The sequence below is a fragment of the Mauremys reevesii genome, linkage group 1 (genome assembly GCF_016161935.1).
Source record: "Mauremys reevesii isolate NIE-2019 linkage group 1, ASM1616193v1, whole genome shotgun sequence".
Lineage (NCBI taxonomy): Eukaryota > Metazoa > Chordata > Testudines > Geoemydidae > Mauremys > Mauremys reevesii.
Genome location: NC_052623.1, coordinates 260,195,216 through 260,208,984, shown reverse-complemented (window position 1 = coordinate 260,208,984; position 13,769 = coordinate 260,195,216). Strand labels below are relative to the sequence as shown.

General features: G+C 46.1%; 1 protein-coding gene across 2 annotated transcripts in view; it reads left to right on the top strand.

Moving 5' to 3' along the window:
- Positions 1 to 12,951: 12,951 nt before the first annotated feature.
- Positions 12,952 to 13,769, top strand: part of GNPTAB (N-acetylglucosamine-1-phosphate transferase subunits alpha and beta) — a 60,622-nt gene continuing 59,804 nt past the window's right edge. For both annotated transcript variants that reach the window (XM_039483562.1, XM_039483557.1), the window contains exon 1: positions 12,952 to 13,454. In XM_039483562.1, coding sequence (XP_039339496.1) covers positions 13,338 to 13,454 — 117 coding nt within the window. In that variant the 5' untranslated portion in view covers positions 12,952 to 13,337. The remainder of the gene's footprint in view (positions 13,455 to 13,769) is intronic.

Below are 13,769 nucleotides of genomic sequence, written 5' to 3'. Positions count from 1 at the left end.
TACTTCTGGCTATCCTGAGCAGACTTTTTATTCCATGCAGCTCTCAGAGCGTGTCACAGTTTAAATACTCCACCCCCCAAAAATCTTCCTTAAACACTCATTACTGGAAACATAGTTTTGTTTTGAAAAAGTTGCAACCACTTCTCTGTATAATCCATTCCACAAATGCTTCAGAGCAGCTAACATATCAAACTCCTCTGCTCCGTGCCATCTTCTTCGTTGCATTAGGATTCTTTAATTCCATCCATTTAGCTGGCCATATGGAGCATGGTAACATTTCAAAGAAAGCAAATAAATATGGATTAGCTCTGGAAAGAGTAGTAACTCAGAAAAAATTATGGTGTGGCATTGAAGAAATTAGGCTAAAGTATTATGCATATCAACTTGCCTTTAAAGAACTTATTAATTTTAGCAAGACTTGCTAACTTTATATTTAATATATTCAGCAGCGAGGCAAAATGCTTTCCTTTTTTCAGACTTTCAGTAAACAAAGGACACTAAAAGCAGTGAATTTACTGCTGTTTTTCATAGGACAAAGCCTTTGCTTGTGAGTCTGGCTCAGAAGGCAGGGTTCATTCTAGATCAGGTGTCGGCAACCTTTCAGCAGTGGTGTGCCGAGTCTTCATTTATTCACTCTAATTTAAGGTTTCGCGTGCCAGTAATACATTTTAACCTTTTTAGAAGGTCTCTTTCTATAAGTCTATAATATATAACTAAACTATTGTTGTATGTAAAGTAAATAAGGTTTCAAAATATTTAAGAAGCTTCATTTAAAATTAAATTAAAATGCAGAGCCCCCCCGGACCAGTGGACAGGACACAGGCAGCGTGAGTGCCACTGAAAATCAGATCACATGCCACCTTCGGCACGCGTGCCATAGGTTACCTACCCCTGTTCTAGATTGCTCGCAGCCTGGAAGCTCATTTTGCAATAATATTCTATAATGGCTATTGCCATTTCGGGGTTCTGTGGAACATCTATTGTCTGCTCTCTAACACAGACATCGTTATGGTCATTCACATGTGTGCGTTAACTATCATAATTTGTTCCAAACAGGGCTTCTCTAGAAACTGATTAATATGATGCAACAGTTGCATAATGTGGCTGCCATTTTCTCCTTGGTATAGGAACAATAGAATCTGTGAATATCTGCCATCTACACTGGTTTCTAATAAGGAAACAGATTTAACTGAAGGTTTTTCTGACTGTATATAAAGCCCTTGATAATCCAGGTTTCAGGTGCTTGAGTGCTTGCCCCTCCTTCTATGCATCTCGAAAGCATTTGGGATAGGCTGGATTTTTGCCCTATAGACTTCTTGCTGAATGGACTCTCAGTGAAACTCCATCCCTGAAGGTGTCTGCAGGAGTCATAGAATCATAGAAGATTAAGGTTGGAAGAGACCTCAGGAGGTAATCTAGTCCAACCTCCTACTCAAAGCAGGACTAACCCCAACTAAATCATCCCAGCCAGGGCTTTGTCAAGCTGGGCCTTAATAACCTCTAAGGATGGAGATTCTACCACCTCTCTAGGTAACCCATTCCAGTGCTTCACCATCCTCCTAGTGAAATAGTTTTTCCTAATATCCTACCTAGACCTCCTGCCCTGCAACTTGAGACCATTGCTTCTTGTTCTGTCATCTGCCACCACTAAGGGCTTGGCTACACTTACAAATTTGCAGCGCTGCAGCAGGGTGTGAAAACACACCCTCTGCAGCGCTGCAAATTGCGCGGCGCCAAAGCCCCCAGTTCAAGCAAGCCCCAGCGCTGGGAGCCTCGCTCCCAGCGCCGTCCGCTATTCCCACAGGAGGCTGACGCGGACAGCGCTGGAGCTCTCTCCCAGCTGCGCTTTGACTACACTTAGCAGCGCCAGCGCTGGCAGCTGCCGCAGCGCTGCAGCAGCGCGAGCAGCCAAAAGTAAGAACAGCCTAGCTCCATCCTCTTTAGAACCCACCTTCAGGTACTTGAAGGGTACTATCAAATCCCCCCTCATTCTTCTCTTCTGCACACTCAATAAGACCAGTTCCTTCAGCTTCTTCTCATAAGCCATGTGCCCCAGCCCCCTAATCATTTTCATTGCCTTCTGCTGGACTCTCTCCAATTTGTCCACACCCTTTCTGTAGTGGGGGGGCCCAAAACTGGATACAATACTCCAGATGTGGCCTCACCAGTACAGAATAGAGGGGAATAATGACTTCTGTTATCTAGCAGCTCTGTGTTCTTGGGGAACCAGGGCATAGTACCCAGCCTGTGTAACTCACAAAAGATCTTCCTTCCCCCAGCCTCTGCTTGAACCAAAACTGATCAGAAGAAAGACTTACAAAAAGCAATGAAAAGGCAGTGGGAGACACACCTAAACCACTGGGATAAGGGTGACAGGATTAAGGAAACTCCCTTAGCCTTATTTGCATCGAAGATGGGACAAGGAGGCATCTCTATTAGCATACAAAATGGAGAACAGAGATTCCAAGACAAGAACCACACAGAACTCTGGGACCAGAAAAGCAGGGAAGCACTGCATGATGGGGATCTCTGCTCCAGATGTTAATGCATTAGTAGGAGCATTGCCAGCAGATCAAGGGAAGTGCTTATTCCCCTCTATTCTGCTGAGCAGGGGGTTTGACTAGATGACCTCCTGAGGTCTCTTCCAATCCTAATCTTCTATGATTCTATGATAACTCATGCCTGCACACACCCAGCTCAGTATTTATCAGACCAATTCTATTAATAAATTCTTTATTGGTATCCAAAATAGTGAAGCTCCCTAATTGTATTGTGAGCTCCCTTCAAGAAACACCGCCCATAGTCAGGAATAATCAGCTCCCATTGTCTAGCCTGAACAAAACAATTTTGGTATACTCCCTTGAGCCATCAGTTTACACATTAACAAATCTAGTGTTCTCCCTTGAACCATTGTTATTTCTCTATAAAAAATCCCTACCCATGCTCAAGTAAGTGTTCTGATGCCTGGATCCAAAATCTGCATCAATTCCATTGGGACTTCATCTTCTCCTGACTGGTTGTGCTGGGGGCTCTGCCTGTCTCCAGCACTCCGGACCCTCAGCTACCACCACCACCTGGAACCCCTGATCGATTCAAGCTTCACGGAGTGGTGAGAACCCAGCTCTCTCACTCTCTCTCTTTCTAGGTATAGCCTTCTTACCCTGACTTGTGTGATGAGTTATAGTTTTCTAAACCTGACTTTTATACTCAAATTTAAGTTAGATTTAATATTATAACTGTTTTGTTTGTTTGGCTCCCCTGTGGTAAGCAATAAATAACTTTCATGATTAAGCTGGTTGCTTCTCTCTCACTCTCTCTCCCCCTTGTGGGTGTTTTTGGGTTTCCTCATTCGCTCTGCAGCAAGGCTCCTCGTACCTAAGCTAAATGATCCCTGCAGTGCTCAAAAATCCTTTGAGGTTTGTTCATCAAGTGGTTTACTACCAGAACAATTACAATGTGAAAGTGGGGATAGGGAAGCGCTGAACCTGGGACATATGAGGGTGGCAGCTTGAAAGTGCTGCTTGACCCAGCCTGCTCAAGCGTACTCTATTCCGGTGCGGTGCCCATCGCATATAAGGGTGACAGCTTGGAGGTGCTGTTCGACCCAGCCTACTGAGTCCAGGGACATATAAGGAGTCATCTTGGGAGTGCTGATTAATCCGTTCCTCTCAGATGCGCTCTGTTAATATATGTGTGTATGTTCATCTGATTCTGGGGCTGGAAAAACCCAGGCCTGGGGAACCTAGATCCTGCAGGATAGCTGCATTGGGAGGGAACTTGCAGCAGGGAAAAGTAGAGCTCCGTATAAGAACACAAGTGACACAAGCAGTACATTGATAGAAGTACAGACCCCCACCCCGAGAAGATAACCCTAATAAATGAGCATACCCCAAAGTAACGGGCAAAGCTAATAACACTTCCTTCAGTCTGCTGGCAATGCTCCTACTAATGCAGCCCAATATGCCGTTAGCCTTCTTGGCAACAAGGGCACACTGTTGACTCATACCCAGCTTCTCATCCACTGTAATCCCCAGGTCCTTTTCTGCAGAACTGCCACTTAGCCAGTGGGTCCCCAGCCTCTGGCAGTACATGGGATTCTTCCATCCTAAGTGCAGGACTCTACATTTGTCCTTGTTGAACCTCATCCGATTTCTTTTGTCCCAATCCTCCAATTTGTCTAGGTCACTCTGGACCCTATCCCTACCCTCCAGTGTATCTACCTCTCCCCCCAACTTAGTGTAATCCGCAAACTCGCTGAGGGTGCAATCCATCGCGTCATCCAGATCATTAATGAAGATGTTGAACAAAACCAGATCCAGGACCTGGGGCACTCTGCTTGATATAGGCTACCAACTAGACATCAAGCCATTGATCACTATCCGTTGAGCCCAACAATCTAGCCAGCTTTCTAGCCACCTTATAGTCCATTCATCCAATCCATACTTCTTTAACTTGCTGGCAAGAATACTGTGGGAAACCATATCAAAAGCTTTGCTAAAGTCAAGGTATATCATGTCCACTGCTTTCCCCATATGCACAGTGCCAGTTATCTCACCATAGAAGTCAATCAGGTTGGTCAGGCATGACTTGCCCTTGGTGAATCCATGTTAACTGTTCCTGATCACCTTCTTCTCCTCCAAGTGCTTCAAAATGGATTTCTTGAGGACCTGCTTCATGATTTTTCTGGGGACTGAGGTGACTGGTCTGTCGTTCCTCAGATTCTCCTTCTTCACTCTTTAAAAGATGGGCACTTTATTTGCCTTTTTCCAAAAGACCTCCCCCGATCGCCATGAGTTTTTAAAGATAATTGCCAATGGCTCTGCAATCACATCAGCCAACTCCCTCAGCACCCTCAGATGCATTGCATCTGGTCCCATGGACTTGTGCATGTCCAGCTTTTCAAAATAGTCATTAACCTGTTCTTTCACCACTGAGGGCTGCTCACCTCCTCCCCATACTTTGCTGCCCAGTGCAGCAGTCTGGGAGCTGACCTTGTCTATGAAGACCATGGGAAAAAAAGCATTGAGTACTTCAGCTTTTTCTACATCATCTGTCACTAGGCTGCCGCCCCCATTCAGTAAGGGTCCCACACTTTCCCTGACCTTCTTCTTGTTGCTAACATATCTGTAGAAACCCTTCTTGTTACTCTTCACATCCCTTGCTAGCTGCAACTCCAAATGTGCTATGGCCTTCCTGATTATACCCCTGCATGCTCTAGCAATATTTTTATACTTCTCCCTAGTCATCTGTCCAAGTTTCGACTTCTTTTAAGATTCCTTTTTGTGTTTAAGCTCACCGAAGATTTCTCTGCTAAGCCAAGCTGGTTGCCTGCCATATTTGCTATTCTTTCTGCACATCGGGATGGTTTGTTCCTGCGCCCTCAATAAGGCTTCTTTTAAAGTCCATCTGTGGCCGTAGTTTCCTTATTGGATTATTTTATATTGTCCATTTTTTGTTTGCTTTATCTGGGTTTTGTGTTTAGTTTTGCTTTTTTAGCTGCATTCTGATGTTACCCCTCGTACTGACCAAACTGTGAAAAAGAGATGAAAGAAGAGCCAACCTGCCTTTCTCCATAAAGTCCTCTAACATGCCCAAACTCCCCATTTTAACTTTAATAATCTTCTGGGAGTGGAGGGGGTGGCATGCAGTAAATAAGGCCCTGGGCCACACATTGAACAATGAGGATAAAACAATATCTGCTCATTAAGTGACCACTGTTGTTCAATGAGTGGCCCAAGGCCTTATTTACTGCACACTATTCAAATCCTGCTCTGAAGAGAGAATAATTGATTGTCCTTTTTTATGCTTATCACTATAGTATCTGAGTGCTTCACAGATATTTAATTTATTTTCACAACAGCCTTCTGAAGTGAGGGATGGTACTATCCCCGTTTTACAGATGGGGAACTGAGACACAGAGAGATTAAGATCAAAAGTATCTGCTAATTTTAGGTGCCCAACTTGATACATTTAAAACTTAAATTTCCAGAGTACATAGATGACAGACTGACAATATCCTGAATTTACTTTGTTGAATTGTTAACCCTTACTGAATTAAATTTAATATGTTTGGAGTACATTATATTAGAAATGCAAATGTTTATGTATTATTAGAACTTCTGTATCAGGAAGACAAGATTAATGCAATCTCTGGAAGGTATGAGTAAATCCACAGGTCTCCTTGGAACAATAGATGTGAAGTGAATTTCCTTAGGCCTGGTCTACACCACAGAGCCTTATGTCAACTTAACTCCGTAAGCATCTACACTACAATGTTTCTCCCGGTGATTTAACTTGCCCGCTATGCAACCTAATAACTCCACCTCCGTGAGAGGCGTAGTGCTTAGGTTGGTGTAGTTAGGTTGACACAGTGAAGACACTATGTTGCTTACATTGCCTGTTGCTGCCTTTGACAGCCCTAGCCCAAGCTGTCAGCCCCAGAGTGGTGGGGCTCATGGCTGTCACTGCCCCACAATGCCCCACTTCAGTTGGTGCAAGTGCTCCTGGTGAGGATGTGCTTCACTGGCAGAAGGAGGGCAGTGTGGACATGAATAGCCGATTTAATTACTGCAGTGGCTGTAGGTAAGTCAACTTAATTTTGTAGTGTAGACATAGGAAATACCTTGATGTGAGGGGAATGCAAATTCTCCCCCTCAAAAGCCAACCTTTTGAAGATATGCCCAGGGGAGAAAGACCTGCTGTGTGCTAATTACATGCTTCTAGAAACTCCAGATCAAAGATGTCTCATCTTTACAAAAGGGCGGACTAAACTTGTCTCTTGGCCCCACAAGTGCCCATTCTCCTCTCACCTCTGGCTCCTTATCAGATCTCTCTCTCTCTCCTCTCCTCTTATCTTCTTCCCATTCCATTGTTTCTCACTGCCAGTCTCTGCATCTGGCTTCCTCCCCACCCTAGCTCCTAATCCCTGCTTCAGGCCTCCTACCCTCCCACCCTGGGCTCCTTATCTCAATTTACTCCACCTACTTCCTAGTCCACCTCATGTGCCCTCTGCATTCAAATCAGGCAACTTCCTTCTCCATGCTGCCTGGGTTCAGAAGGGGAATCACAGAGTACAGGAGATATGCAGTGTTGTTATAGCTGTGTTGGTCCCAGAATGTGTGAGAGACAAGGTGGGTGAGGCAATATCTGTTGTTGGACCAACTTCTGTTGGTGAGAGAGATAAGCTTTCAAGCTTACACAGAGCTCTTCTTCAGGGAAACTGAGTGTGGAGTGACACTTAAGCCTGGTCTACACTACGCGTTTAAACCGGTTTTAGGAGCGTAAAACCGATTTAACACCTCAACCGTCCACACTAAGAGGCCCTTTATATCGGTATAAAGGGCTCTTTAAACCGGTTTCTGTACTCCTCCCTAACGAGAGGAGTAGGGCTAATATCGGTATTACCATATCGGATTGGGGTTAGTGTGGCCGCAGATCGACGGTATTGGCCTCCGGGCGGTATCCCACAGTGCACCACTGACCGCTCTGGACAGCAATCTGAACTCGGATGCAGTGGCCAGGTAGACAGGAAAAGCCCCGCGAACTTTTGAATATTTCCTGTTTGCCCAGCGTGGAGCTCTGATCAGCACGGGTGGTGATGCAGTTAAAAATCAAAATAAAGAAAGAGCTCCCGCATGGACGATGCGGACGTGATCGCTGTAAGGGCAGGCAAATCTGTTCTATCAGCGCTCCGTTACAGAAGACGAAATTCAAAATCATTTTTTAAATATCTCCAGACAGATGCCATAGCAGGGATTCAGCGCACTGCTGCGTGACAAGCGTAACGGAAAGCCAAAGAATCAAATGGACGCTCATGGACTGGAGGACTCAAGCTATCCCACAGTTCCTGCAGTCTCCAAAAAGCATTTGCATTCTTGGCTGAGCTCCAAATGCTTCTAGGGTCAAAAACAGTGTCTGCGGTGGGTCAGGGCATAGCTAGGCAATTTACGCACCCCCCCACCCACCCCCAGAAGTGAAAGGGAAAACAATCCTGTCTTGACTCTTTTACATGTCACCCTATCTTTACTGAATGCTGCAGATAGACGCGATGGTGCAGCACTCAACACCAACATCCTTGCTCCCTCCCCCCCGCCATGGGTGGCTGATGGTACAATAAGACTGATACCCATCGTCATCATCAGCCTATTGGCACATGGGGCAGTGCAAAAGAACTGGTAATCATGATGACCAGCATCTGTTAGGTCGATCAAGGGTGCCTGGTCCTAATTTTTCCTGGTAGATGGTACAATATGGCTGATAACCATCGTCGTCATAGCAACAGGGGGCTGAGCTCCATCAGCCCCCATCCTTCATGTGTAAAGAAAAGATTCAAGTGCCCCTGAACTAGCAGAGGGATGCTGGGCTCTTCTCCTACACACTCCTTACTGTCCTGTCTGGACTATCATAGCAGCTGGAGGCTGCCTTCCACTCATATCTCACTAACAAGTCACTGTGTCTTATTCCTGCATTCTTTATTACTTCATCACACAAGTGGGGGGACAATGCTACGGTAGCCCAGGAAGGCTGGGGGAAGAACGGAATCAACAGGTGGGGTTGTTGCAGGAGCCCCCCCTGTGAATAGCATACAGCTCATAATTTCTGCAGGATCTGACACAGAGCAGCTGTGCTCTCTGATACAGTGGTTCTCTAGTACACTTGCCCATATTCTAGGCAGGACTGATTCTATTTTTAGATACCAAAAAGGAGGGATTGACTCAGGGAGTCATTCCCAATTTTGGCTTTTGCGCCCCTGGCTAAGAGCAGCCAGGGGCACTTATGACAGCAGCAAATGGAACAGTGCAAAAGGACTGGTAGCCACGATCATCTTATTACCAATTTATGGTATGGTAGATGGTACAATATGGCTGATAACCATCTCTGCTATCATGCAAAAGCAAAAGCATGCTGCTGTGTAGCGCTGCTGAATCGCCTCTGTGAGCGGCATCTAGTACACGTACGGTGACAGTCACAAAAGGTGAAACAGGCTCCATGATTGCCATGCTATGGCATCTTCCAGGGCAATCTAGGGAAAAAAGGCATGAAATGCTTGTCTGCCGTTGCTTTCCCAGCGGAAGGAGTGACTGACGACATTTACCCAGAACCACCCGCGACAATGATTTTTGCCGCATCAGGCACTGGGATCTCAACCCGGAAATTCAAAGGGGCGGGGGAGGCTGCGGGAACTATGGGATAGCTACGGAGTAGCTACCCACAGTGAAATGCTCCAGAAATCGACGCTAGCCTTGGACCGTGGACGCACACCACCGATTTAATGTGTTTAGTGTGGCCGCGCGCACTCGATTTTATACAATCTGTTTTACAAAACCGGTTTATGCAAATTCGGAATAGTCCCGTAGTGTAGACGTACCCTTAGGGGTAGAAGATAGCATTGTTGCAATTAGTGAAACAAAATTGTCTTAGCTAATCAGAATACAGCGATGCTGCACCACTACTTGATCAACATTTCTGTGGTTAATTGTTCATAGAGATTCCTGTAGTCTGAATGACCAGTCTGAGTATAGTGATTTACATAATGATTATAGGTTATTTCTCAATAACTCTATGGGTTTGCACTCGGATTTGCATCTTTCATCAACTCTACACTCATAAATCCATAAGAAACATGACTACCTTATTTTTAAACTAGCCTTGGGCTGATTAGTTATCCCCCAACAGGTCCACTCAACCACCCTCCACCTTTTGTTGGTCCTTGCTCCTGAGGAGCTCTGACACTGACTTCTTCTATGTCCTCGGGCAAGATACTTACAGGGGAATTTTCTTTGGGCCAGGCACTCTGCAGAAAATGTGTTTGGCCAGTTTTGGGTGCTCAGAAAATAAGGGGAATTTTCAGGTTGGGGAATGCGTAGGGATTGTTCTTTGAAAATCTGCTGTCAATATTGAGTGTCTAAGCTGACTTGGTGTTCAGACCTCCTCTGGATGCTCCACAAGTGGGATTTTCAAATCTTTATTGCTCTGATCTTATGGTTTCCAATCACAACTGTTTGTTTGTAAATGCCGCTGTCTTCTCCCTCTCCTTTAGAGCCACAGAAAACTTTTCAGCAATCCTCTGTGGCTTACTGGAATAGAACAATATCCTCTCCAGCACCTGAATTGATATAAAAATCTCAGGGATAGAGAGAGAGAAGAATTGGTTGCTGTTTAAGTTATATTAAAGTAGCTTTTCTCATTCTGTGCTTAGATATTGGACCACTGAGTTGTTAATCAGATAAGCGCAGTATCACCAAAATTTTCAAAACCATGAGAAGGCACAAATATCTATTAAATATCCATCTAGGGACTCAAGAGTTGGACCCACAAGATATAAAAGTTAGTATTTGACAGCACCCAAGGACCCAGCAGGATTTTCAAAAGCACCCATGCAGTTTTCTGCCATGCTCAGCCTGATTTGAAATTCCCACTAGCTTCACATTAGCATATGTACATTAACAATTTACATACACTGGAGACTGTAAATACTACTTGTGGATTTATAGGTACTCCACTGAATGTCTCCGCAGTCCAGTACCATCTATCATAAACTGGCATTATTTCTATTATATTCAATTTCTATTTAAGAGAGAAGGTCAGTGGAATTGTTTTCTCAAATGTTAAGGTCTCAATAAATCGTGAGGCAAAGATAAGTATGGATTTTCAAAGCAAGGAACTCTGGTCTTGTAACAGTGACTTTAATTCTGTTCTATAGCAAATAACTAATGTAGACTTAATTATTATATCTGATAGATTATGGTGCTACCAAATGACAGATCACTGTGTTACTACTGAGTCTGACATAGTTTAGGGCCTGATCCTACAAAGTGCTAGGTGCTTCCTGTGAGAGGCTGAAAACTCCCACTGGTTTCTGAGAGCCATTAGCACCCTCCTCTCAGGAGATACCCAACACTTCATAGGATGAAACCCTTAGGAGCAAATCTTGAGGAGTTCACCCACTATTAATAGAATTGTTTTCATTTTTTCTTAAATGTTACTGAAAATAGGTTGTTTGTATTTAATCATGCCCCTGCACTGTTTACAGCTCAAATTTTACCACATTGTCATTTTCTCGTTCTCATGCATTATCACACAGTAAAAACAAAAATGAAAACTACTAATTTATTTTCATCTAAGTAAATTTAGGGTTCACCCTGCAAACCTTTATTCACATAAGTAGTCCTTACAGTAGACTCCTTATATAGCTGCATGAATAAGGATTTTCAGGATCTTAGTTTGTGAGGTCTTAAACAGTCGGGGCATGCAGGATCTCAGAGGATTGGAGCTCTTATCAGTCCTGGAAAAAAAATCTATGTAAAACTAAATACCACTAATGATTAAGTTTAGATTTTTGAATTTTCCATTTGAACAATCAAAGGTGGTGTTAGTAGCACAAGCAACTTAAGTAGTTTAAAAGCTTAATTTATATATTAAAAAAATGTAAATTTTACCAAATTGCCTAAAACATTTGGGCCAGGTCTGTAGGACTAGCCCTTCTGCCCTTTGCTCAGCTCAGGAGAGGGCATAGGTAGTTTTTAAGCCACTCTAAAACTTCCCCAAGCCTGTAGTACAAATTATAGCTGCCTCAGAACTGCTATAAATTGTGCCAGCTGCTGATGGCTTCCAAGGGCCATTATGACAACCAGTGATTAGCTGGATTTGATGGCTCTCTAGCCATGCCCCTTTCCCCGCTAGCCATGTGAGGAAAAAATGTTTTTAAAAGAGTCTAATAATCAGTTTCTTCTAATCTAGGACCCTCACCACTCATTCATTCACAATTGTGTGGCTATTGCATGGTGTCAGTACAGGGAAGAGTTAAGGCTATCTCGGTGCCTTAATTGTGCACTTCTTATCTTAATATGTTTGGATTTCTTTTAAGTGTAACCTTAACTCTGGATTTATGGGATAATCAAGATCCATCAATTTTTTTCTCTCTAAATCACTGATTTGCACTCCTAAAACTTAACTCATCTTAATGTAGTTTTTGTGTGGGAGCCATATTCACAAAAAAAGGTTAATGGTGACCAGATACTCAGCACAATTATTATTAAATAATGGGGAAGAAACACAAGCCAAAACAGGGAAAGAACAGGTTAAAGAATATTTAGACAAATGAGATGTACAGTATTCAAGTCCATAGAGCCTGATGAAATTCTTCCTAGGGTATTTGGTTCAGCTGCTTCCTTAATCTTGAAACCGTTAGCCATTATGTTTGAGAACTTAGAACAGATAAGGTCTTAGGGGGCTGGAGAAAGGTACTATGTTTGGCAATATTTTAAAAAGGGAATAAAGAGGAATTGAGGAATTACAGGCTAGGAGAAGACAACATGAGTTAATGGGTGGGGGGTAATATTAAAGAGAGGCACCACCTTTTCCCCATAACAATGAGTGATGAAATGTGACTGCTATAGTTCAATAGATGCATATGACTGAGATCTATGTCACATAATTTCTCTCTCAGACATTGAAGTATAGAAGGAAAGTGCTGTCACCACAATATTGCAGACACAATGAGCTCAAGGTGTCTTTCCTGGCATTGTATTTTACTGTGTCCAGGACCAGGCTGCTTGCCTCAGGATGGACTTTTTGTTTGGTTAGTGATCCCCACCCTCCGTCACAGGTGCTGGTTGCTGTGGCACCCTGCTGGCTTGAAGTGGTTTCCATCATAGCCAGGGTTTACAGTTCCATTCAATGACTCTCAGCACCCCACCATACAAATTGGTCCAGCACCCCTGCTTCCCATGGCAAGGGTGCAATCGGTATCACTGGGAGTGACTCAGTATTGATAACCCCATGCCTTTGAAAATCACAAATCAGATCCCCCCCAATAACTAACCCAGGATAATTTTACAAATGACTGGGGGGGGGGGAAGGAGAAGGCGCGTGACAATCACAAGGCCTAAGGACTCTGTTGAAAGGGAGCCCGAGTCTCGTGACTCCCGTAGCCGGAGCTCTAGGAGACAACACACGGGGGGTTGTGGCTGTGGGGGCCCCCTGGCCCGTGGGACCCCGCCTGCGTGGGAGCAGGTGGGGGTGGGCGGCCCCCGTGTGGCTGCGCCACCCAGCTCGGTACCGGAGCCCCTCGGTACAGGGGCTGCCAAGCGCAGGGCGGCCTGGGCGCTGAGCCCGCAGCCAGGCCGCGTCGCCGAGCGCCGGCCCCGCTAGGTGGCGCCCCCAGTCTCGCATCGCAGCCGCGCTCTGCCCGGAAGCGGCCGGGGGGATGAGCCGGGCTGGAGGCGGAGGCAGCGGGCGGCGGTGGCGGCGGGCAGCGGCTGGGACCCGGCCCCCCCCGCCCCGGCGCATGGCAGCGCGGTGAGCGGGCGGCGCAGGGTGATGGTGGCCGGCGGGTCATGCTGCTGAAGCTCCTGCAGAGACAGACCTACACCTGCCTGTCCCACCGGTATGGGCCCTGCCTCTGCCTCGGGGGGCTGGTGCTCGTCCTCGTCTCCGCCCTGCCGTTCGGAGAGGTCAGTAACGGCCGCCCCCCCCCAGCACCCCACTGCGCGTGTCCTGCCCCGTCCCCCCGCAGCACCCACCCCCCGCGTGTCCTGCCCCCTCCCCCCCGCAGCACCCACCCCCCGCGCGCGTCCTGCCCCTCCCCCCCGCAGCATCCCCCCGCGCGTCCTGCTCCCCCTCCCCGCAGCACCCACCCCCGCGCGTCCTGCTCCCCCTCCCCCGCAGCACCCACCCCCGCGCGTCCTGCTCCCCCTCCCCGCAGCCCCACCCCCTCCCCCGCGCGCGTGTCCTGCTCCCCTCCCCGCAACCCCACCCGCGCGCGTGTC